Source organism: Monodelphis domestica, chromosome 5 (genome assembly GCF_027887165.1).
Source record: "Monodelphis domestica isolate mMonDom1 chromosome 5, mMonDom1.pri, whole genome shotgun sequence".
In the NCBI taxonomy this organism is placed as follows: Eukaryota; Metazoa; Chordata; class Mammalia; order Didelphimorphia; family Didelphidae; genus Monodelphis; species Monodelphis domestica.
The window spans coordinates 268,812,714-268,839,503 of NC_077231.1; the positions used below are offsets into that span (position 1 = coordinate 268,812,714).

A 26,790-nucleotide genomic window follows, 5' to 3' on the forward strand; every position below is an offset into this window, starting at 1 on the left:
CTTAGATTGTGTTGATTTTGTTGATATTAATTAACCTTTTTCAGTTTTTTTTTCTCCTCTCCAAATAGTAGGAAAGAATGAACAAAGAACTTAAAACTATGATTGGAAAATTATGCACTCAGACCCATTTAAAATGGCCTGAAATTCTCCCTCTGGCCCTATTTTATCTTAGAAGCAGGCCTAGAGGAGACTTACATATCTCACCATTGGAGATGTTTTTTGGACATCCGCCTATACAGGCTAAACCTTTTTCCCCTGCATATACATCACTATTAGGGGGAGATACTATTATTGCTTCCTATACACAGGAGTTACAGCACAAACTACACGAACTTCATGAATCCAGAGCTGCAGGACAAACCGGACCACTAGACTTTTCTCTGCATGACCTGAACCCAGGAGACAAAGTTTATATTAAGAATTTCAAGCGTACTGGAGCAACTCAGCCGTCATGGAAAGGACCATTCCAAATATTGTTAACACTCCAACATCTATAAAGATTGGAGAAAAGGACTCTTGGATTCACTGCTCACATGTGAAGAAAGCATCTTCTGCTGAGACTGATTGACTGTAACCTATCGTATGCATTGGAGATAATAATCCATAGACAAATGGATGCTGTTTTTTGAGAACACATTGAATTACTGATTTTTTCCTTATTTTTCCTTATTGCTTTTATTTTGATTAGAATATTTGATTTTTTCTCATTTCTTGTACTAAAGGTACACATAAATAATACTATTTTTCTGCAGTAATACTAATTAATATATATATATATTCTTGCTATAATGTCAATGCAAAAGCTTTAAACTATGGGAACCTGCCATTTATTGATAAAATATTATAGGACTGTGATTAATGTTTGTATCTGATTCCAGAAAATGGGATAAAAATAAGGAGCACAGACTTAACCTGAAAAGTGCCAAAAAAAGAGCACACATGAAATACTAATGTGAGACTCGAGGTTGCGACGCTTGACATACGTTAAGTCATAGGACTTCCTTGTATCTACACTCTTTACAAAGTACTCATACAAGTACAAAGTTTGACTATTATGTTGGCTCCCTATATCCCTGAGAATGAAAAAAAAAATCAGACGAGGGAATGACGCTTCCCTATCAAAATAGAATTCTAATTCTTCTCTTCTTATATTATGGCAACTTCCTGTAGTCTTGGCTACAAATGGCTAAGTGAAATATTACTGCATTCTGTCCTACAGACTTGTGGGATAGAAATTACTTTAAATTGGACCTATACAAGGACCTATTTTGAATTTTTTCCTTAGGTTTTTGATTGTTTTTTCTTTTCTTTTGATAATTGATTCATACACCCCCATAACTGAACATTGCATTCTGAGCTAAACTTGATGTTTTTTTAACACCTACTTCAGGGGTGATTGTATTTTAATTTAAAATTCAAGAATTTTTGAATTTTTTTGCTTGAGATTGTATTTTTATGAAATTCCAAGATTTTGATTTTGTTCGAGAAAAGATCTTCAAGAAAGAAGCTTGAAACTTTTATATCCAGAGAATGAACTGTTGCAGAAAGATGCCGGAAAACCTACACTTCATCAAGAAGATCAAGAATGAACTTTGAATATGATTGATTGAACTGAACTTTGATTGAACATTTATTGTAAATGTACACATTTATGCCAAAAGGGACTGCCCCTAATTTGGCTTTCTGTCAATGCGCCTAGCAAAACATTGGTTTTGCTTTCTTTTCTTTTCTATTTCCTCTCTCACTATTCTAATTCCTCTTAGAAAATTGAATATCGTGTATATCTATAGTTAGAAATGCATTTAGGATCACAAAATGATTATGTTAAATGATCAATGGGGAAACTAGTCTCCCAATGATCATCAGGGGGGTATTGTAAATCTTGAAATTTCTCAGACTTGTGAATGTTAAAAATTTCCACATTGAGGAATCCTCCATTGGAACAAATTCCCTACTGGAAACATTCCCCATTTTGATGTGAGAACTTGCCAGGATCAGCTATGGGAGGACCTCTACTCCACCCGTACTCAAGACTGCTTTAGGGGAGAAAACTCCTTGCTAAACAATGAAAGTACCTGGACCCATGCTTATGATGAGGCAGGGAGTTCTTTGAGCCATGCCTGTTTTTAGAATTGATACAATGGGAAGCTAGGTACCTATAAAGGTTGGGCAGGCTTTCTCTTGATGGGATTAGTCGACTCAGCTGTGTTTTCTCTGGTTCAGATTTACTGAGGGGATTAGTCGACTTAGCAGGAATTCAGATGGGCTGTCTTTTAGAAAACATCTACAGTGATTGGTAGATGGAAGAACTTAGGGGAGGTGACATAGGGAAAAAACCTCCTATATAAGAAAAGGAATCTCTTGAGCAAGGGATCCTGGGAGGCTTGGAGATAGATCCTTTTGGAGGAGGCCCTTTGAAGATCTCTGGAGAAGAAGTCCCTTGGAAGGCTGACTCTGGCTGGAACTCCCTCTGGGAAGACTGTTCCCCAGACAGCCTTGCTTAAGACAAATCTTGTGGTGAGTGATAACTGACTGGTTTCTCTCTTAAGGCTTAGGCCTGGGTTGGCCAGGCCTGCCCTGGGCCGACTTATTCTTTTCTCATTAATTCCTTTTCTCTCTCCTTCGCCTTTTCTTTAATTCCTCATTGTATTATTAATTAAATTCTCTATAAAACCCAGTTGACTTGGGCATATTCATAAATTGAGAATATTTTCCTGGCGACCACCTTATATTTTGATTTAAAACCAAGACACTGTAGTGAAACATATTTTCTGCGGTCACAATTTACTCACCCTCTCTTATATCTATCACAATTTATATCTTCCATCATTTTAACTCACTACAGTTTACAAACATCAACCATTTTAATTATAACAGTTTGTGGCATCCACTCTTTTAAATATAACAGTTTATGGTCACCAACTATTTTAAATGTTATAGTTTATGGCTCCCACTCTTTTAACTGCCACATTTTATGGCAAACGACAATTTTAAATATTACAATATAGAAGTAGTTTTCGCATTCTCTGCATCCCAAACCATTCTCTTAAAATGACTTCTTTCTTTCCTTAAGATCTCAAATAAGACCAAAATAAATTATCAACATCAACAGAGAATTGGGAAATGTTGGTGGTATAAAAGATATTAATAAAATATATTTAAATTCAGAGCATCTAAAACATAAATTTTAATTTTAAAAAACACAAAATGCAAGAATATCAATTATGTCATCAATCAATATATTGATTAGCATTTACTAAGCACTTGCTTTGCCAGGTACTATCCTAAGCACTAAGAATATATAGACAAAAGCAAAATAGTCCTAGTCTTTAATGAATTTAAATTTGAATAAAGTAAACAAAACTACAGCCAATCAATTTTTTTTCCCCAAACCCAACTCAGATTCTCAGTTTTGTCTCAGTATGAAACACTTGCTTAAATCCCTCTTTTGTCCAATCTTCTCAATCCAACCTTCAAGTCTTCTCAATAGTATACCATATGCCTGAAAGACGCAACTGCATCAGTTTACAATGCTTATCCTGATATTTTTTTACTTATATTAGGTTCAAGTCAGTAATACTATCTTAATTATAAGGTATTAAAAAGTTATCTAATAGCAATCATAGAAGCAGAGAATAATGTCAAAGCTGAAGAAGAAATATTAAAGAAAATTAGAATCAATCCTCTCATTTTACAGATCAGAAAACAGATTCAGTGAGAGGATTTATTTTTAATATATTGAATTATTTCTCTTTCTGGGTTTTGAAATAAGACTCAGATTTTATTTCATGAACCTTCCTACTCATTCCTTTGTTCCTAAAAATTCAAGGAATCCCCAGTTCTGGAGTTTTTTCCCTTGTAGGGAGATAGAAGAATGAGACTGAGTCCAATCCTGCCTAGTAAATAAGAACCTAACCAGATGTTTGCTACTAGCAGAACCAAGTCCTTGAATTTCCCATTGATAAACATCAGTAAGGTCACTCCTCACAAGGTAGAATTTGATTTCTCCTTTTAGACACTAGGGGCATGGGACTAGGCATGTGATCTTCCATCAATCAAGAAATCAGGGAGAGAACTGAAAGAATGATAGATCACCTCCTCATTAGATATTTACCAATTAGAAATGTTTTGTGATGTTGAGGGGAAGGCTGAATAATGAGCTTCCAAAATTGTATTTAGGGATCCACACAGTATGATTTGGGGGTCTCTGATCACTAAAAGAGATTACTGACCAATTAATTTATTGCTTATTACCTGATCAATAAATTTTTTCTTACCCAAAAGCTAAGAATTTTTCATTGTGACACTATTTTAATTAAATGATTTGCCCAAGGTTTACATGACTACTAAGTGGTGGTCTGAATAATTCTTGCTACATGATACAAAGCCTCAGCACAGTGCAGTGGCTACAATGCTAGCCTCCAAGTCATTAGGGCACGGTTCCAGTCCTATTTCTGTCCCACTGGTTGGGTAGCCTAGAGCAAATGACCTAACTCCTCAGTGGCCTAATTTAATCTCTAAGACCTTACTTTTTAAATGTGGCCAAACTACACTGGCAGAGGGAGCTCCCTCATCTCGTTACCTATACCACTGAAATCACAGATGCAGGCCCTATCCATATCTATAGTGAGACCCTCCCCATAACTAATCCAAAATTTACATCTATGGTAATTTTTAAAAAGATACTTATTCTGTACCAATACAAGTTGCTAAAGCAATTATTAATATGCAATTCTATTGTTGTGATTTCATTTTAATCTCATATTGATTCTCCATCACATTTCTTATTATAACTGTTCCAAACTTTTCCCATATTAATTAGTTCTGAGACTAACATCTCCATCCATTCAGCAACTTGAACCCAAGACCATAAACCTTCTAATTTACTGAGAAAAAAAGAAGCAAAGTATCTACCATGCTTTCTTATCAACCAAAGAAAAAAAATCTTCCTTTAGCTATGCCACATTAAATATTTAATTATTAGACCTCATCTTTCATTTTTTTCCTTATGTCATGTCAGAAACAGTATGCCTTATCTTTTGGAAGACTAATCCCACCAACTTTCTTCCATCCATTCACCCATCTCCTCCCTTTCCTTCCCCTTCCTTCCTTCTTTCTACCATCTATTATTCCTTTTCTTCTTATTGTCATTATGATGTCTCATGATATCCTTCCCTCTACCTACATACATTCTCATCTTTTCCCAAACTCAAAAGAGCTTTCCATCCACAACCTCTTAAAGCAATCACTATTATTTGGTTTCTATTTCCCTTCTACCAGTTAACTTTCCAATATATTCACATATATGCTCATTAGCATGATAAATCTTAAAGGGAACACTGGGGATCATACAGCCTTCTTCCACTTCCATTTTTTAAAAAATGAGGAAACTAAGGCCTACGAGGATTAAATTTACTTGTCCAAAATGAGAAAACAAGTAGAGCAGCCAGGAATGGAATGCAGATTTCCTTACTCCAAGGTCCCAAGACTTTCCATTACAAAAATATCTTTTTGTTCTTCCAGTATTTCACCAATCACTGCTCCTTAGCCCAGGGGTATTTTCAATAAGTAGTCACATAATCAAAATATCTAAATACCTACATAATTAATTCTTATTCTTATACTCTATCATGTTGGGGGAGGGGGAAGACCTAGTACTCTCCAATTCTTTGATAAAGGAGTGAAAGCTCTGGAAGGTTCTAACAGTTTGGAAAATTTCTGGTATGATTCTAGCTATAGACTTCATCTACTACAAATGAGATAGTATTTATAAGAGATTAGCGCAGTGCTGGGAACACAGGAATCCCTTGATAAATGCTAATTCCCTTTCCCCCTTCCCTATTTCTGAAAGTTTAAACTAGCTCACCTAAATTCAGAAAAAGCCATCATCTGTCCAATTGGTGACAAGTTCTTTGGCTATGGCAACTTCAAAAACAAAGATAACAATATGGCTCTCAATCTTAGAAAGGGCTTTCATTTTTACAGAGATGATGGAGAAAAGAGAAGAAAGTGCTAAGAATCAAGAGTTTAGTCCAGCTGGTAACATTCATTTAGCTGCCAGTACTCTTACCAGAATGGTTACATTACACAAGGAACTGAACTGTTATGTATTTGAACATTCTCACTATAAATGAGACAAACCAAAAGATAAAAAAGAATAAAAAGGAGCAACTAAATGGCAAAATAATTCACAGGTTCTCCCTTGGAGAGGAAAATAAAGGCTGATTTTATTTTGTGTCCATAGTCTGTTAAGAAACATTTGAAGAGACATTCATGTCACATAGCTCACAATAAAGATTAAGCATCTGTAAATGGGGAACAAAGATAAGCTCTTACCATTCCACACATGTGCTACTTGGTCACCTACCTTTCTCTATGTCTTTTTTTTTTAAACCCCTTACCTTCTGTCTTGGAGTCAATACTGAGTATTGGCTCCAAGGCAGAAGAGCAGTAAGGGCTAGGCAATGGGGGTCAAGTGACTTGCCCAGGGTCACACAGCTGGGAAGTGTCTGAGGCCAGATTTGAACCTAGGACCTCCCATCTCTAGGCCTGGCTTTCAATCCACTGAGCTACCCAGCTGTCCCTTCTTTCTCTATGTCTTTGCACAAACTGAACTGCTACTTCATCTTCACCTCTTTAAGGTCTTAGCTCAAGTGTCATATCCATCAGGTTAATCATGACTCCTTCAGTTTCTAGTCTCCTCCTCCCCCAAGAAATTATTCCTATTTATTTGTCTATGTACATACTGTTCCCCTTGTTCTGGGTTGGACCTGACTGAGGCCAGTCCCCTAGAAGTTTAGGTTTGCTGTTGGATTAATGTCATTCACATCATTTAACAGTTAACACCAAAATTTACTTAGCCATGGCAGGATATTCAACAAAAATAGAAGACAATTCAAGCTGATTTGGCTTAGTGAAGAAGTTCCCTAGCCTCAATTACCAATTTTGACCCCCCAGCAAAACATCAGAGGGCCCCTAGGGCTCTTCCAAGCTGCTTTGTGCTAAGAGAAGGAAGAATTGACTTCAACAGCCTGGACCTTTGATCTCTCAGTTAACCAAGTCTCAAGGAAAGTCACAATACCTATTAAGGAAAAATTAGCTTAACTTGCATGGGAGGAGGTGGTTAGTATATTGCCTTTGACTGTCCAACAGGATACAAACTTGAGAGCCTTACCTTTCTAGGTCTTACACTGTACTTAATAAATGCTTACAGGATGAATCCTCCAAACTAAGTCAACCTATGCGTTATTATTCAAAAATCTGAATGCGAAAGACAGACATAGTGGAAGATCACAAAATGACAAAAGGGAAATTTGGTGCAAGAATAAGAAATGAGAGAGGCCATAGACTTCCAGCCTATACAGAAGCTTCACACATATATCATGAATACTTTCTTTAAGAAAAGACCTTTGATGAAACATTCTTTTAAAAGGACAGAACAAAAAAGGAAGTTCTGAGAGAATTTTAGAACATACTAGAATTAATATATTGAATTATATACTTAAAACCAAGTTGTAAAACAGATTGTCTTACATATAATTCTTTTCTGTTTTGCTTTTTTAATCTGGAAATGGTGTTTGTTAATACTTGTCAAGTTCAAAGTAACAAAAACTGTAAATTAAAAATCTTTTTTTAAAAATTGAAAGGTACTAAGAATACAAGATTCTAATTGTTTTATTGCTTTCTTACCATAGTTTAGTCATTTTTCAGTAATGCCCAACTCTTTATGACACTATTTGGGAATTCTCTTGACAGAGATACTGCAGCAATTGGCCATTCCTTATCTACCTCATTTTGCAGATGAGGAAACTGAGTCCAACAGGGTTAACTAACTTGCCCAGGATCACACAGCTAATAAGTGTTTGAGGTCAGATGTGAACTCATGAAAAGGAGTCTTCTTCCTGACTTCAGGCTAGCATTCTAACCATTTACTATTTTAAAAAACTCATCTGATTCAGCAAAGCAAAAAAGCACCTAAAAAGATATCTTCCAACAAGGTGTCTCCGTTCCTATCATTCTTTGATTGACGTTATAAAAGAGCACACAATTCCAACAATGCTCTTATTATTACTATCAAATTAAGCAGGGAGGCATATGCTCAGCACAAAGTGCCCACCACTGAGATGAAGCATGCCCAGAAGAGAGATTTCATATGGATGATGAGAGGTCTATCACATGATCTTATTTGTAGATGACATTGTGTTAAATGCAGATCTCCTAAATAAGATTCAGAATCTCATAAATGAATCCAAAAAGAGGAATGCCAAAGGGACAAAAGATGCCTATTTCCTGATTATGCTATCTGATAGAATGGACAACCTATAAACCTGACATCGAGGGAAAGAGACAGGCACTTTGGATGGATAACTAATAAGACTGGGAGTTAGGGGCTGGGGAGATGGCATGAGGCAGGGGGAACTTACTAGAATTTGGAAAAATGTATGGTCTTTTTTTGTACTTACCTTCAATAAATATATGGTGCTTTTAAGGATCCCAAGCTTTACTCTCCAAAAATGGCCCAGAATAGGCAGTTTTCAGATATAGAAATCAAAACTATTAATAACATTAAAAAGTGTTCTAAATCTCTCCTAATTAGAGAAATGCAAATCAAAACACCTCTAAGGTACCACCTTACACCTAGCAGAATGGCCAATATGACAATAAAGGAAAATGATAAACATTGGAGGGCAAAATTGGGACACTAATGCATTGCTGGTAGAGTTGTAAATTGATCCACCATTCTGGAAGGCAATTTGGAATTATGCCCAAAGAGCTTTTAAAGAATGCTTGTCCTTTGATTCAGCAATACTACTACTAGGTTTGTATCCCAAAAAGATAAAAAAAAATGGGAAAGGTTCTGTTAGTACAAAAATATTTATAGTTGAGCTTTTTTGTGGTGGGAAAAAATTGGAAAATGAGGTGATGTCCCTCGATTGGGAAATAGCTTAACAAATTGTGGTATATTATGGTGATGGAATACCATTGTACTATAAGGAATGATGAATCAATGGATTTCTATAAGAACTAGAATGACCTACATGAACTGGTGCAGAACGAAATAAGCAGAACCAGGAAAATATTACACAGTAGGCGAAACATTGTGTTATGATCTAACGTAATAGACTCTGCTACTAATAGCAATGCATTAATACAGGACAGTTCTGAGGGACTGAGAAAAGAACTGTGGGAGCAGAAATCCAGAAGAAAACAAATGATTTATCACTTGTTCATATGGGTATATGATTTGGGGTTTTGGTTTTAAAAGATTATTTCATTATAAAAATGAATAATACGAAAATGGGTTTTGAATGATAATATATGTATAACCCAGTGAAATTGCTTGTCACCTCTTGCAGGGAGTAGGAAAGAGGGAAGGCAGACAATAAGAACTATGTAACCAGGATAAATTTTTTAAATAAAATAAATTGTTTAATGGCCTATTCTCAAAGAAATGATTTAGTAAGATTCCCAAGAATGAAAAATTGAAGGTCACCAAAAGGGCAATGCAGAGGCACCAGTTAGATGCATCAAGAGAGCCGTATGACTAGAAATAGAGGTGGGCTGGTCATGTAGTTCCATTGGTATTTATGCAACATAGAAGGAGTTTCAGATAAGGGTTTACTAACATGGAATGGATCTTTAGGGTGCCATGGACAGGCTTCAGAAGATCCATGAACTTTGATGGGGGGAGGGGGGGAGGAAACGTATCTTTATTTTCACTGAAATTTAAAATTTCCTTCAATTGCTTTAAAATATTATTCTGGGAGGAAACCCACAGCCTTTACTAAACTGTTAAATGAATCTAAGACAGGGAAGAAAAAAAAAAGCTAAGAACCTCTGATCTAGAAGAAGTCTCACAGAATGCTAGATGGACTATCTACAGAGGATTTATGAAAGGATATGGACCAAGGACCATTCAGGATAATAAAGGATACACAGGTTGCAATATGCACATTTCCACCTCAGAAGTGCAATAAAATGGCAATTCTACCTCACAATTTCTCTGTCCTCCATCCTCTTCTCTCCATTCACATATCTACCACTGTATTTTAGGCCTTCACTGCCTCACTTAAATTAATACAGTAGCCTCCTAATTGGTCTATCTGCCTTAAGTCTCTTACCCTCTCTAATCCATTTTCTAAATAACTCAAAATAAATATTAGAGCAAAGTCCAAATTCTGTCAACCTCTTGCTCAAGAACATTTGACACCTAATTGGCTTTGAAATATAATAGAAATTTCTCTCCTTGACAATTGAATTCCTTTAAATATGGCTTCAATTTATTTTTTAAGACTGATTTTTACCTTCCTTCCCTCACACACTCTCATACTAGCCCACTTTATGATTCTATACATGAGATTGCATCTCTCATCTCTCCTACAAATGCCCTCCTGACTCATTTTCAGCTAGGTGTCCCTAGCTCCTTTCAAAAGGTTAAGCACAAGCACTACCACCAAGAAACCCATCCTAATTCCCCTAGTTATTAGTGTTCACACCTCTTAAATGGGTTTCTATTTACTTCTTTTCATATATTTGTGATTCCCCTCATCCCCAGTAGATATAAAGAGCTCCTAGATCACAGGGACTATTTCATTTAAGTCTTTGTAAGCCCAGTACACAGTATGTGATACACCTATAAAGAATACTTGTTAAATTGAATTAAATTGCACTGTTGTTGAAAGATATAATCATTCAAAATAAAATCACAACTCCACTAAATTCTATGACCTGTCATTCCAGTCAATGTATTCATTCTTCTTCAAGGCAAGAAATACAGGAATTTTTATCTCTGTATATTCTTCAAAGCCCAGCAGAGTAAAAAGATGAACAATATATAAAAGATATACAATAACTTTGTTGATTATGATGATGAACAGGTCTGGGATTCAAAAGAAAAGGGGAAAAATACACAGATTAAAATAGTAAATTCTAATAGAACTGAAGACAGTCCTTCAATCCAAAAAGGGCAGTCTCAATATGAATCCAACATACTGACAATTATTTTCCCTCATAATCATGATTTTTCAAAGTCAAGACAAAACAAAGGAGTAGCCTTTTATTTTGAGGCAAACGTAATAGATGAATTCAGTTAGTAAATGGTGACAGTATTACTTTGGGAAATGAAGAAAACAAAACTGATTAAATGAATATACTAATTTGCAAATCTGGAAAGCAATACTTGCCAAAAAAATTATTTCTTTGTACATTCAGTTCATTGTTCCTATCATCAACAAATATCATTCACTAAAACAACCATGGTGCCATGCGCTATACAAAGCAAAGTGAAAAGTAAATAATTCCTACCCTTATGAAGCCCAGTATCAAAGCCCTTCAGTCTTCCTAGCAGGCATACTTCTTAAAAATTGAATTATATTACACTGTCAAATCTATTATTTTCATATTTAATTAGAAAGGAAAATGAATGGAAATTCTCTGAAATTTTACACTTACCCTGTACGGGACTGGCCTACTTTATCACAAATGTCCAAGATAAGACCCCAGTCTTCAGCAGTATTCATCTCACTTGTTGCTTTCTCTGTTGATTTAAAAACAGTACAGAATAAATGTATTTGTATAATGTTTTGTATTCAAGTTGCTAGGATATATAGTCTGTTAAAGACATAAAGCTATTACAATAATATTACTATCAAAATGGAATAGTCAACACTATTTTACTTATTTCATTAAGAACTGATAAGAAATCCTTATCTATTTAAAACTAAAGTCCGTAATTTATAGTCAATTATACTTTTTGACTACTTTCATGTTTTAAATATATATAATAGTAGCAATTTAAAAAATTTAAGTGAGTTAATTTATTAAATGTCAACTATGTAATAAGTGACAAGGACACAAAGGATAAAGATAGTCTACACTCTTAAGGAGCTCACAGGCTAATACAGGAGATAATATTAAAACAACCCTATATGTGAGCTACATTATATATATATATATATATATATATATATATATATATATATATATATATATATAGACACACCTACATATAAACATACACACACACACATACATACACACAAGAAACTGGAAATAATCACCAGAAAGAAAGACAGTAGAATTAAAGGGGATCCAAAAAGGTTTCCTGTAGAAGGTAGGATTTTAGCTGGGATTTGAAGCCAGGAATCAGGAAAAGAAATAAAGCATTTCAATCAGAGAGGACAGGCAGTTTTAAAAAAACAAAAAACTCACAGAGTCAAAAGATGAAATGTTTTCATTAGAAGAACTGTAAAAAGGCCAATGTCACATGCTACAGAACTACAGGAGGAGGTATAAAGAATAAGATTAGAGCAAAAAGAATTATGAAAGGTTTTGGATGTCAAACTGAGAGTCTTATATTTGATCCTGGAAGTGATAACCACCAGGATATTTTGAGGGGAGACAATATGGTCAGTCACTAGAGAGAAGGAAATGCCAAACCACAAGTGGTAGTGGCAGTATTAGAGAAGAAATGGACCTATTGGAGAAATTATAGGAAGGTAAAATGGACAGGCTTTGGCAACAGTTTGGATGGGGAGGAAGAAGGAGAGTTGGGAAAGTGAGTGAAGAGTCAAGAATAATATCTAGGTTATCCCTTGCAAACTTGGGGGCAATGGAAGAATGGTGGTCCTCTCAGTGGTAATAGGGAAGTGAGGAAGAGGGGAGAGAATCTGCAGAAAAAGATATGTTCAGTTAGATTTTTAAATGTATAAATAGGACAATCTAGCTTGAAATATCTAATAGGCTATTAAACATGTGAAACCAGAGGTTGGCAGGGAGATCAGGGCTGGAGAAGTAGCTCAGAGAATCATCAGCACAGATAATTGAATCCAGGGAAGCTGATGTGAAATAGTATAGAGGAAGAAGAGAGGGACCAGGTCAGAGCCCTGTGGTAAACCCATGCTTAGCAGACATTTACCTGGATCTTATCCAGCAAAAGAAAGAGTAAGAAGGAAAGGAGAGATAGGAAGGGGAACCAGGTGAGGACAGTGTCATGAAAACCTAAAGAGAAAAAAATATCAAGGAAAAAATGATTGTTAGTATCAAAGGCTGCCGAGACATCAAGAAGGATGAGGACTGAGAAAAAGCTATTAGACTCTGTGTAGCTTTGATGAGAAAACTTTTGATTCAATGATTAGGTTGCAAGCCAGACTGTAAGAGAGCAAAAGAAAAGGATATGGATCCCCATATGGTAGGGTCTAGCTAACAGATAGATGGGTCAAGGGAAAGTTTTTTTGAAGATAGGGAAAACCTGGGTATGTTTATAAGCAGCAGGAATGCAATCATTAGACAAGGAAAGATTGAAGATGAAAGAATGAAGGTTTCAGAGGGCACAATCTGCTAAAGATGGAAGGGGATCACATGGAAAGGGACTTGGCAAGGAGAAAAGTCACAAGTAATTTACTAAATTATATCTGGGTTTGCCTTATTTTAATAAACAAACTTTAATGAGATTTTTTTCATTCCAAATTTATCAGTTTTAGAACTAACAATTCCATTCATCTTTTTACATTCAAATGCTTTACTCAAAGAAATATGTATTCTTTCTTCCTCATATACTTCTCTCATTTTCCAGTGGTACAATATTCCTAAGTCTCCAGTTTGTAGCCTCTTTGAGCATGTGAGTCTACTCTTTCCTTTGCTTCACAAATTCATACTGCAACCATGCTTATTCTTTGTATTCAAAGATCTAACTCTTTCAAAAATATAAGCACTAAGCAGTAACCACATAACTATAAAAGCCTTCTGACTACTCCCTGCCTCAATTTCCACCTCTTTTCTCATGCATTATTTTATTCATATCACTTTCATTTTTCAGATCCTTTCAGCAACTCCTAATTTACTCTACTTTATATCTTAACTATAGCTTTTATTATATTTTCTTATCTAAATACTTTCAATATTCAGCTAGCTCTTGGTATTTCACACTATTTCAATCAAGTTAAACTGTCATTCTACACAGCATGGTCACCATTCAGTACAATACAAGTTTATTAGGCATCTATATATGGGAAGCTGTTCTTGACAATGGATACAAGAGTAACCACCTCTGAGATGCCCCCATCCACTCTTTTAATCTTGAACTTTTTGTTTCCACAAAAATTGGCCTTCAAATGATTTAAAATCAACATTCTCAATTAAAAGTTAGTAGATAAGCAAAATGGTCTCAATTTTCTAATTATCCTATTAAGTCTTCTTTTTTTACAATTCTCTACATATGTAAAGAACATACAACTTGGCTTGTTTTACATACTAAATGTTTTTTCCTCACTAATTTGTAGTGCTATTTCAAAGACAGATTCCTATCAGGAAAAAAAACCACAACTTATATCCAACACATAACTGAATTTATTCTTTAAGAAATCCTAACAATTTCAAGAAGTATTCTTTGTCAACATTAAAAAAAAGCCCATCTTAATGGACAATCAATGCATCTGAACTTTGCATATTCAATAGACACATACACCTAGCAGAATCTTAATAAATGTGTTTGACTCATGTGTCAAAAATACAACAGTGTCTTGCATAGGGTAGGCATTTGATAAATATTCCAATGACTGCTCATTAACTGCGCATTCCAACTTTTTTTCTGACTTGGCTTTCAGTAAACCTTTCCTATATTCCCTATTCAAAATTAAAGGAAATAAGTTCTAGAGTTTACCATGTATTCATATTTAAGAAACAAAATAAAAATTCTAATTTTAACTACTTCAATACATAATATTTTAGTATCATATAATTATTAAATCTTTATCAGAACTGTCATATAAATGAATTTATAATAAATGTAATTAATGAGACCCTTTATTCTAGACCAATCAACTCAATAAATGTGTTCTTTGAATAGTTTTTGTGCATATCAACTCTTGTTTCTTGCCTTGGACTGGACTAAGACAGGACTACATATCCTGATTCACAGAGGTGTTAAGTTTTCACTAATACTATTTCACTAATACTACTTTTGAGTAGTAAAGGCTTAGCACAGTTCCTGGCACACAGTAGGCACCCTGACAAACATTTCAATAGAATAAAATATTTACCAAATATTTTCCCATACTCCTTTGACAAGCTTCTCATACCCTTGAATGTATGCATATAACATATTTGGAAAATTTGGCTCAGAGAATCATAGGGTTGTAGATCAGAACTCTGAAGACTATCTAGCCTAAACCTTCCCATATAAAGCCTTCAGAAGAATTAAACACAGGAAATCCCAAACCCTAAGTCATTTTACCATTGTAAGACCTGTAATAAGGCTAAAAGCTCCATTTCAAGGAATCTAGAAATCAACAGTCAATTCTCCAAGTTTTTTTCTCCCTCTCTCCCATGATTCATTATCACGAATCAGCACCAGTTTCAGATCTTTAATCTGAATATCAAGTCCCTGGGTCCTCTATCCTTGCCACCTAATGTCTGATCCTATTTGATCCAGATAAAAACACATCAGGATTTACCAGCTTTGGTGACCCTTTTCCACTGAATCCCAAAAGACCTTCATTTATTTCCATTGTCCCTGACTCTCCGACCCTCATTCCCCTCAATTGTGTATATTTCCCCTTAATTGTGTATATTTCCCCTTATTGAATAAACCCAAAAGAAAATCTGTGGTTAGACACAAACTTGTTGGGCATGACCTGGATGGATTGTGATCCAGGAAAGGAGACTATGAGAAATGACTAAAGAAGAGGTAAGAAGAAAAACAAGAAAGCAGTGTCACAAAAATCCAAAGAAGATAAAGTATCCAGCAGGAAAGGGACGAGAACTGAGAAAAGGTCACTGGAATTGGTCATTTAAAAATCAGTAGAACTTTGGAAAGAGCAACATTAGTAGAGAGATGAGATTTGGAAGGGGGAGCTAGATGGCTCATTGGATAGAGAGCTAGGGCTGGAAATGAAACATCTTGGGTAAAGCTATGCTTAAGATTCTACAAGCTAGGTTTCAGCAATATGTGAACCAAGAATTACCAAAAGAACAGATTGGTTTTTGAAGAGATAGTTTCTAGGAACCAAACTGCACTTTAACCTTAATCCTAAATTTTCTGGATTAGGGAGAAAGCAAAGGAGTTTCAGAAAAAAAAATCTACCTCTGCTTCATTGACTGCACTAAAGACTCTGACTTTGTGAAACACAGCAAAATGTGTCAAGTCCTCAAAGAGATAGGAATACCAGGTCTTACTATATTCTTGGAATCAGATAGACCTTAATTCAGATCTGGTCTCAAACACTACTACCTGTGTAACACTGGGCAACTTACTTAACTGCCTCAATTTCCTCATCTATAAAATGAACTGGAGAAAGAAATGGCAAACAGCTCCAGTATCTTTGCCAAGAAAACCCCAGAAGGGGATCAGGAAAAATTGTACATGACAAACAACTGAACAACAGTGACTGTAGACATGAAATTAAAAGACTCTTGAATCTTGGAGGGAAGGTTATTGCAACTCTCTACAGCATATTAAAAGCAGAGATATCACCTTGCTATATAATCAAAGATATGGATTTTCCAGGAGCAATGTATGGCTATGAAAGTTGGACTATAAGTATAGCTGAGTGCCACAGAATCAACACTTATGAATTTGCTGAAAAAGACTGGAAAGTCAAATAATGAAGCTGAAACTTAAATACTTTGGCCACATAATAAGACAGTACTCAATGAAAAAGACTTTGATGTTGGGAAAGACTGGAGGCAAAAGGAGAAGGGGAAAGCAGAGAATGAGCTGTATAGACAGCATCATGGAAACAAAAAACATGAACTTGGACAGATTTTAAGAAATATTGGAGAATAGAAAGGCCTGGTATGCTATAGTCATGGGGTCATAAAGAGTCAACTGAACAACAATGACATCTTGTGCTCTTAAATCCCTTGCACCTCTTTCCTAATGCCCCTCATCTTTTGCCAAAACTTCAGAACTCTGATTTATTCCTATCATCTGCCTGCTCAGTTCTACTTCACAACTACACTTACTGGTTACATTACAAATTCATGTTATCCAACCTCAACTGAACCCTCATTGCAGCAAGAAAATTCTTTTATTCCTCACTAATTTATTCTCATCAAACTCCCTGCTGAAGCTATTCCAAACTTCTTTCTTGTTCATTCTTTCCCTCTCACTCTTCTTCTCTCTCCCCCTCCCCCAGCCTTCCTATTCCCTTCTGTCTTATGTCATAGTATGATATTACTTAAGTGCAGCTCTGACCACATGATTATCCTCCTCAATCACCATCAGTGGCTTTCTATTTCCTGGAGAATAACTCATCTATTTTGCTTTTAAAGCCCTAAATAATCTCCCTCAACTATCTTCCCAGCTTTCCTGAATTTTACTCTTTCTCACACTACAATCCAGACAAACTCTCCTCCCACCCAACATATCTCTAGATAGATAGATAGATAGATAGATAGATAGATAGATAGATAGATAGATAGATAGATAGATAATCTTCCTTCCTCACCTCAACCTCTTGGAGTCCCCTTCTTTCTTCAAGAGATAGGTCAAGCACCACCTTCAACATGAAGCCTTTTCTGATCCCCAACTCCCAAACTATCCTGTACAATATTTAACTATTTTGCATATATTTACTTTCTATTTATGCTGCCTGCATTTATAAATGTACTTGTCTCCCCTATTAGACTATAATTCTTTTCAAGTAGTGATTATTTCATCTTTTGTACATGTATTCAAAGAATCTGGAACACAGCAGGTATAAATCTTAAAACATAGTTATAAATGCTAGTGATTGTCATTGTTCAGTGATTATATGATATATCAGCTTCTAATCTCCCCTTTCCAGTCAAGTAACTACAAAAATGACATTCACACCTAGAAGAAGCTGTATTGGTTCCTATGTGCTCCCAGGATAAAATATAAGCACCTCAACTCTGCTTTGAAGGCCTTTCCAAACTGACTCAACATAACTATCCTCTATGCAATCCACATACAGTCATACTATCTTGTTCACTGTCCTCAGGACATAATATTCCATCTCTTTCTCCTCTCATATCAATTTCTAGCTTCCTATAAAGTTCAAATACTACCTTCTACATGAGATCAATCCCATTCCCACAGTTGCAAATGCCCTCCCTGTAAAAACTCTGCATACATATATGTATTTTTCACATTCCTGTAGTTTCTTCCCAATAGAATGTAAGTTCCCTAAGGGCAAGGATTCTTTAATTAATTTTTTTATCTTCAGTTTCTGAGACATAATAGGCATTCAATAAATGTCTATTAACTTGAATACAATTTTCTTTCTTAGGGGAAAGGGGAAAGAGAAGACAGTCTTGGGACCAGAAAAAAAAGACCTTTTTTTGACCTGTGATTATATCAGTGCTGGGAACTCTTAGGAAATTCCCACTAGCAATCTAGAAGAACAAAGGCGATTGTTCTATCACTTATAGTCTTAGAGAGTTGCCTGGAGGCACTGAGAGAACAAGTGATGTTTTTGCTGATGGACCCTCTGGTATTATGTGCCAAATGGCAGGGCTTGAACCTAATTTTCTGTCCTGCAGGTCAGTCTCCAATCACTATTCCTAGCTGCCTTCTCAGAATATACATTATTGCTACTTTAATTTCTCAACACAACTAATATATTTGCCAAGTTAGGGAGACTAGAGTACTGCACACTACAAACCACATCCTCAGTAACATCATGGGTAACATGAGTCAAGTTTCATTGACTTAAGAGCCCTGGATGGATCTTTACATCTTTCCATATTTTTCTTATTCTTATATTTTGTGGACAAATACTAAGGAAAGTATAATGAAAAACTAATATAGCTTAAGAACCTAAGACTTTTGTGTAGCAGGAATTGTGATTCGTATATTCTTTATGACTAAATCTGGTGCTATTAATCAACAAGTATTTAATAAGTCTCTACTATGACAAAATGAGTTCTGTTTGGGCATGTATTCTAAAGTATGTCTAAACATACCTTGATATGTTGATTAAAATAGTAAAAACTTAACAAGTCTTAGAGAAAGTTACTCTTAAAAAGTTAAAACATTCATTTAATTGATTCTTGAAAGTAAATGTCACTATATAACTATATTCCAACAAAATTTCAAAAAGCTTTCAATTTATGAACTATGTCATAAAAGTATCTACAGCATAGTGTGGTAAAGAGTGTTGGATCTGGAGTAGAACCAGGCTTCAGATACTTACTGTGCCATTTTCTACTTGTTTGACTTTGGAAAAACTGTTAACTTTCCTGGACCTCAGATACCTACAACAAACAACCCAAGGGCAGCTTGCTTTTTTATTGACTATGAACAAAGAATGGTTTTTGCTTGTTTAAACAATTTTATAATATTTAAATATGTAAAAACTTCTTGGCTAAGGGGTGGCATAGTCTCCAACTTGTGCATGATCTGAGGTTCCCTCCAGCATTTAAAACTAATTCAATGACCCATGAAATCAGGAAGACATGGATTCAATTTCTGCCTCTGACATGTATTAGCCAAGAACAAGTCACTAAAACTTTCAGTTCTCAATGAAGATTTGCATCATGAAATCTATACACAGATAAAAAACAATAATATAAACCAAAGGTTACTACTTAGAAAATAATTTTAGAACTTTAATAAATTTAAGCATTGTATAAAGGACTTTACATCATGAATAAATTTATCTACTGAAATAAAACTAGAGTCCCCGCATGACAATAAACAGATAAGAGTATTTATGCTATTTTTTTTCACCCTAAGAAGAAGAAATTGAGTTTGGGACTGGCACAATTTACAAACTGTTGTTATAGAATCAGTCACTTGGAAAAAGGAAAAATGAGAGTCTAGAGTCTAGACTCTTGACAGTTGTGAAAAAGAAGCCTTAATGTCTACCAGGCTCTGATAGAGTAATGATGTTGGAGCGTTCCCACCTCTGGTGGGAAGACATGCTGAGCCCTTTTCAAGACTGCTTTCTTCCTTTGGTGGCCATCTGTCCCTCAGGTCTCACCAACCCAATAAAAACTATCAGCAGATGAATTAAATCAGGTTGAGGATAAATGACAGGCCTCAAACCTGTTGTTGAGTTGGAGGGTGTTGTCTACTCCAAGTATGTGAAGACCTTCCTTAGTGGAAGGGGTAGATGAGAACAACTTGTTCCAAAACCCTTGAAGGTGACTGAAGCAAGTACTATGGAGCACTTAAGAGCTTGGTCAGACATCAAAGAAGCCAAGGTCATCTACTTCATCCTGGACCACTACCAGTTATCTTGACTTTTTTTTGTCTTGCCACTGGAATTCAATGACCTGGGAGAAAGAGTGAGGCCTGTGACTTTGTTTAACTGCCTCACTTAAATCAAATTTATGATCAAATCAAAAGATATCAACAGGGATGTCATTTTGCTCCTCTTTGAGTATGTAGGTCAACAACCAATGAACCGTAATGTCACAGCATTTACCTGACAAGCTTTTTATAAAAACTTTTTTACAAAAATGGAACTGGATTTTGTACTTCTGTTGTACCCTAGAGGATCTGGAATGGTGTTATACAAAGGGTAAGTATAAAATAAATACTTGTTGATTGACTGTGGTTTGTGTTATAAAAGAAAAGTATTTACTAGTTCTGGAGTCAGAGAACCTGGGTCTTCTGCTACTTAATTAAACTTACTAACTTAATTAAACTTACTAGAATCTTCCCTGGGTTACTTAACTTGTTTGTTAACCTCTTCTTAATATTTTCTTTTCTCTAGTTTTTCATGGCATTTCTCCCCTGATGGCTCCTTCTCAGTCTCTACTAAATTTTCATTAAGGTCATGCCTGCTAAGCATGGGTTTTCCAAAACTCCTCTTCTCCCACTATACTATTTTACTTGATGACCCTATCAGCTCCTGTGGATTCAATTAGTGTCTCTATGCTGATGCTTATCCATCCCTGATTTCCCTGCTGACCTCCAGTCTCACATCTCCAACTATCTATTAGTCATCTTGAACTGGTGACCTGGATTGTCCAAAACTGAATTTACTATCTTTCCTTCAAACCCTTCCATCTTCCTAACTTCCCTATTACTGCTGAGAAGACCACCCTTCTATTCTCCTAGGCTTGCAAAGAACAATTTTGACTCTTCACTATTTCATACAGTTCCACCTCCACTTTATCCCCCCATCCAATCTGTTGCAAAGGCCTATCAATTAATTTTCTTCCTAAAATTTTTCAAATTAAGTCCCCCCAATACTGGCAAACCCCTGGAGCAGGCCCTCATCACTGACACCTAGACTATTGAAATCACCTGCTAGTCAAAAGACTTTCCCCACCCCAGTCCATCCTCCACTCAGCTATTATAATGATCTTCCTAAAACACAGACCCGATATGTCACTTCCACTATTCAATAAACTCCAGGCATTTCCAACTACCTGTTAACTCATCCTCCTCCAAGATTAAATCAACTCTGAAACTGACACCTTTTCAATATCCCTATCCCTACCTTGAGCCCCTTTCTTTTGACTGAAGTATGGACAGAGAGCTCCACTAAAATCTTCTATATACAAAAGGAGCCCAAAGTAGATATCTCCCATTGGCTATCCTCTGTGACCATCCCCCTCCTACCCTGCTTTTCAGCTTCTTTTTAAGTGATGTCTTCATTCATTCAGTTATGAACTCCTAGATGGTAGGGACTGTCTTTGCCTTTTCTTTAGATTCCAGAGCTTGAGCACAGTGCCAGGAACATAGAATAAATGTTTACTGACTGGATAGCCTCTTCAAAGGCAAGGCACTCAAGGCACTTTTCACTTAAGGCTAGTACTGGAAACTGAAGAATTAAGGCTGCAGTCATTAACTCGGGTTTTCAGTCATGAAACTTTTTCACACGGATAGCACTCAAAATGTCTCCTAAAAAATATTAAACATAGCCAAGTAGCTGCTTTAAAATCATGACTAGAAAAATACTTCAAAAACTAAAATTTGACCCTCCTATGGAAGGCTATAAGGAACTTAAAATATTTTTTACAGATTCAAAGAATCTGTATTTTACATATTTTACAGATTCAAAGAATCATTAATTTCCTATTTGCATCTATTTTTTTACATTACAAAACCCAACTCTATCTTATGAGGAAACTTTCATCAAGTTGGTATTATTTTTGCTGCCTCGAAACATTATGTGCAAAGCACAGTAACCAACGATATTCCCAAACCAGACTCCAAACTCTCTTCCCAAGAATTCCCTACCTCAATCTAGAAAAACAACTTGCTAAACTAGGCAGAACTCTTAATATAATCAATGAAACATCAACCAGTACAATAAACATAAAAATGAACAATTTTCCAACTTTCCAACATAAGTATTTTCTCAAGTCTCCATCATTAGAAAGGTAAAAATACAGATATCTGCTCCCCCAGTAACAGAAGAAGCAATCTTTCCATGTTCCTTTCAAGGTTTGAACTTCAAAAACTACTAGTTAACTTTCCTTTATTGCTGCTATCATCTGTTCCAAAGACCCTCTATCAGATTTAGACTCTAGTTTGGTGGGGAAAAAAAATTAACTTAGTATTTATATGGCACTTGAAGCTTGCAAAGAGTTTACTTGGTCTGACTGTGTCCCTCCCCTATTCAATAAAATTACAGTGGCCTCCATATTACCTTCAAATGAAATTTTTTAAACTTCCCTTTGGCTTTTAAAGCTCTTCATAATTTAGGCTCCTCCTCCTTTTCCAATCTAATTTTAGGGGGGAAAAAACACCCTTACCTTCTGTCTTAGAATCCTACTAATAAGTAAGTATTGGTTCCAAAACAGAAGAATGATAAGGGCTAGGCAACGGGGATTAAGTGACTTGCCCAAGATCACACAACCAGCAAGTATCTGAGGTCAAATTTGAACCCAGGGCCTCTGACTCCAGTCCCAACTCTCTATCCACTGAGCCATCTAGCTCCTCTCTCTTTCCAGTCTTCTTACACCTTACTCTTCTCCACATACTCTATAGTCCAGTTATTCTGACCTCCTGGCTGTTCCTAAAACATATACTGAGTTTGAATTTATGTTAGACATTCCTTAGCTATGTGATGTGGGCAGCTTAGGTGACATATTGGATAGAAGACCTGAGTTCAAACCTGTCCTCATACATTCACTAGCGATGACCCTGGGAAAGTCACTTAACCCTGTATGTCTGTTTCTCATCTGTAAAATGAGTTGGAGAAGGAAAACCTCTCCAAGTATATCAGCCAAGAAAGCCCCTAATGGAGTCATAAAGAGTCAGACATGACTAAAGATGAAGTGCCAATTAGATTAAAACATCTAACCAACAAAAAGCTATATGGACATGTAAATTAACCTCTCTGTGCTGCAATTTTGTCATCTGTAAAATGGGGATAGTTGTCATAAGGTTAAACTGAAATGTTTGTAAAGCATTTTATAAATCTGAGAGCACCATATAAATGCAAGGTATTACCATTCTAGAACCTCTGCATTTTCACAGGCTGGCTCCCCAGGTCAGGAATGTTCTCTTCCTCTTCTCTGCCCTCTGGCTTCCCTGATGCCTCCGTTAAAATTTTACCTTCTGCAAGAAGCCTTTTCTAATGCTAATTCTTTTCCTCCTTAACACTCTACAAATGTATCTGATCTATATTGTTTGTACATAATTCTTTGCACATTGTCTCCCACATTAGATGGTGAGATCCTTAAAAGGCAGAGGTTGACTTTGCCCTTTTCTATCCTGGGTTTAGCCCAGTGCCTACCGTATGATATGGGTTACATAAATCCTTGTTGACTTGATTTCCATGACCTTTCCTGAATCTCCCAATAATCTTTCCAGGTATCATTATCCCCATTTCAAAGATGAGGAAATAGGCTAAGTTAAGAGCTTAACCATGGTCTCAAATATGGTTAAGTGACTGAGTAGATTATGACCAATGAATCAATCAACATGTATTAACTGCTCACTTTGAGGCAGCCACAGAGCTTAGGGCTGGGGATGCAAAGAGACAAAAGACAGTCCCTGCCCCTCTTATTCTTGACTTCCAAGTCCAATCTTTCTTCCTTTACCCTGGCTTTGTGTCTAAACCACATATATATATATTTTTTTTATTTTATATTTTCTTTGGCTGTTTCCCATACCTGAAATGCTCTCCTTCCTCCACCAAGACTACAGGCATCCCTGGCTTCTTTTAAGGCATGACCTAAAGCTCACCTTCTTCAGGAAGTCTTCTTCAACCCCTTTTAATTATAACATCTTCCCTTTTTTAATTTTTCCTATTTATCCTGTATATAGCTCACTTATTTGTTAAGAGTTGTCTTCCCCTTAGACTGTAAACTTCTTGAAGGCAGAGACTCTCTTGCCTCTTTTTGAATCCCCAACGATTAGGCCAGCAAAGAGCCTGGCACACAGTAGGTACTTAATGTTTCCTGACTTACTTTGAATATGGTTTGTTTTGTACATACTTGTTTGAATGTTGTCTCCCCCACTAGACTGAAAGTTCTTTGAATCTGGCTCTGATTTGGTGGATTGTTTTTTTTTTTTAAAGCTTTACCAGCACTGTGTAATAGTTCCATGGCAGAAGAATGGTAAGGGCTGAGCAATGTGAATTAAGTGACTTGTCCATGGTCACACAGCTAGAAAGTATCTGAGGTCTCATTTGAACCCAGGACCTCCTTTCTCTGGGCCTGTATCTCAATCCATTGAGCCACCCAGCTGCTCCCCAGCACTGCTTTTTTTTTTTTTTGCCTCCTTTTGTGCTTAGCTCAAAACCTGGCATATAATAGGCGAATAATACTAGATAGTAGCAGTATCCTCAACCCCCCTTTCCAACTTGATTCTCTAAGCCTGGGGTGCTAGGAGTCCAATCCGTTCAGTTAATAAGCATTTATTAGGCGCCTATGATTTGCCAGTCATTGTACTAAGCGCTGGGAATACAAAGAAAGCCAACTATATAGTCCCAGCTCTCCAGGAGCTCCCAGTCCGATGGGAAAGATAAAGATACAGATTACATCAATAGAAGTAGTCATTATCTTTGGGCAAAGACGGTCCCTTCCCAAGTCTAGATGCTCCCACTTCCGAGCCCCTGGGTCTATCCTGGAGAGGTCTATGCTTACATCCAGAAAGCGGTTCTTCCCCCAGACATCAAGTGGCTCCAGTGCTTGCCAGGCCTGGGGCTCTGGGGCAGGGCGGCCGCCCCCCGCCCCGCCCCGCCCGGGGACTGATGACAGCTGCTAGGACTGGAGGCCGGGGCCCAGGGCCCGGCACAGGGGGGTTCGAGGGCGGCCTCAGACACTTACCCACATCCTGGTCGAAGGGGTTGGTGGCAAAGAGAGGCATTTTGGCGGCGGAGGCGGCGTCTCTTCGGAGACGGCCGGACACAGCGGGTGCCTCCTCTCCCCCTAGGCTCCCCACCAGGGACGGCAACCGCGGTGGCGGTTACAGTAGCAGTGGCAGCAGGGACGGCTCTGAGGGGAGGTGCGGGGCGGGGATGGTCGAGGGAGGGAGGGGACGAGGGAGGCCTGGGCCCCACAGCTGCGGGGTATGCCGGGAAGTGGGGCGGCTTCCGAGCTGCCTGCTCCAGAGCAATCTCGGAAAAATTGCCAACTAGCCGCAGCTCTCACGTCTGTTTTCAAATAATCTCCCTTGACGGTGAACACAGCTTGTATTTTCTTCTGGGACTTCGGCTCGCACTTAGTGCAAGCCGGCTTTTAGAAGTATGAGGTCCTGCAGGCGCGCTGCGGACAGCAGGCTTCGCGCCAAGAGATTCACAGACTCCCTGAGAAGGAATCGAAGAATCTCTGGCTGCTTCCAGGGCTGGGACGGGCCCAGGAATCCTTGCAGACACTCTCCATCCCTCTCGGGAAGCACCGACCCGGCCCTCGCCGTTTCCTTAGTAGCCTCCCGCTCCGGTCAGTGTAGGGCCCCGGAGGCCCCCAGCAGCCTGGCTCTGGCCCTGGCCGCAGCTTCGGGTCTCACCCCTTCTCTAAAGCGTGAAGGATTGTCAGCGGCAGCCGCTCCAGCGCGGTGTCTAGGACCCAGCCGGGCCTCTTCGCTGCCGCCCCAGCGGAGACCCCATCCCAGAAGGAGGGCAGAGGTGCTTTGGGCGTCATTCTGCGGGCTGATAATGAGTTACTGGCGTTCAAATACGGCTATAGACACTTCCTACCTGTGGGACTCTGCAAGTCACCTCATCTCTACCCGTCTCAGTCTTCTCATTTGTGAAATGGGGCTTATAAAAGCACCTCCCTCCCAGGGTGGTTGTGAGGATGAAACAAACAAATATTTGTAAAGATCTGTGTTCATGTTATTATTAGCTAGCACTTATGTGACTTTAATACTTGAAAAGCCCTATACAAATTACCTTCAGTTGGACCTCTCAAAACTGAGGTAGATGCTTTTATTTCCATTTCAGAAATTAAGAAACTGAGTCTGAATGAGATAAAGTGAGTTGTCCAGCAGGATTTAGAAGTACCTAGACACTGGAGAACCTGGGTTCAAATGTGATCTCGGACCCGCTGTGTGACTCTGAACAAGTCACTTAAACCCCATTTCCCAGCCCTTACTGCTCTTCTACCTATGTAGTATTGATTCTGAGATGGAAGGGAACGGTTAAAATTTTTTTTAAAAAAACTTAGCCAGGGTCTTCCTTATTTCAAAGGCTCATGCTTTATCATGCTGAGGCCCCTGCATCCTTTGTAGTCCTGTTTATTGTATTTATGCATTTAAAAACTTTGAGTAAGGTTCCTTAGGCTCTACAAAACTGCCAAATGAATTCATGAGACCAAAGAAAAAAAGGTTAAGGACTCCAGCTCCTGAAGGAGAATGCCACCAAACAGAAAAGTTGATAGTTGAGTCAATAAAATAGGGTTCTGAGAGGGAGCCCTGCT

The 26,790-nt window shown here is 37.3% G+C and overlaps 1 protein-coding gene across 5 annotated transcripts in view; it reads right to left on the reverse strand.

Annotated features, from left to right (window-relative positions):
* Positions 1 to 25,477, reverse strand: part of STAM (signal transducing adaptor molecule) — a 96,075-nt gene extending 70,598 nt beyond the window's left edge. For 2 of the 5 annotated variants that reach the window (XR_008912436.1, XM_056800145.1), the window contains exons 1-2: positions 25,201 to 25,434; positions 11,452 to 11,536 (exon numbers count right to left, since the gene is read on the reverse strand). Coding sequence is in view for 4 of the 5 variants with exons in the window: in XM_056800145.1 (XP_056656123.1) it covers positions 11,452 to 11,536; positions 25,201 to 25,240 (125 nt within the window). In the remaining variant the exon portion in view is untranslated. The other 3 variants (XM_001377252.4, XM_056800146.1, XM_056800147.1) reach the window with 3 other exon arrangements.
* Between the last annotated feature and the right edge of the window lie 1,313 nt (positions 25,478 to 26,790).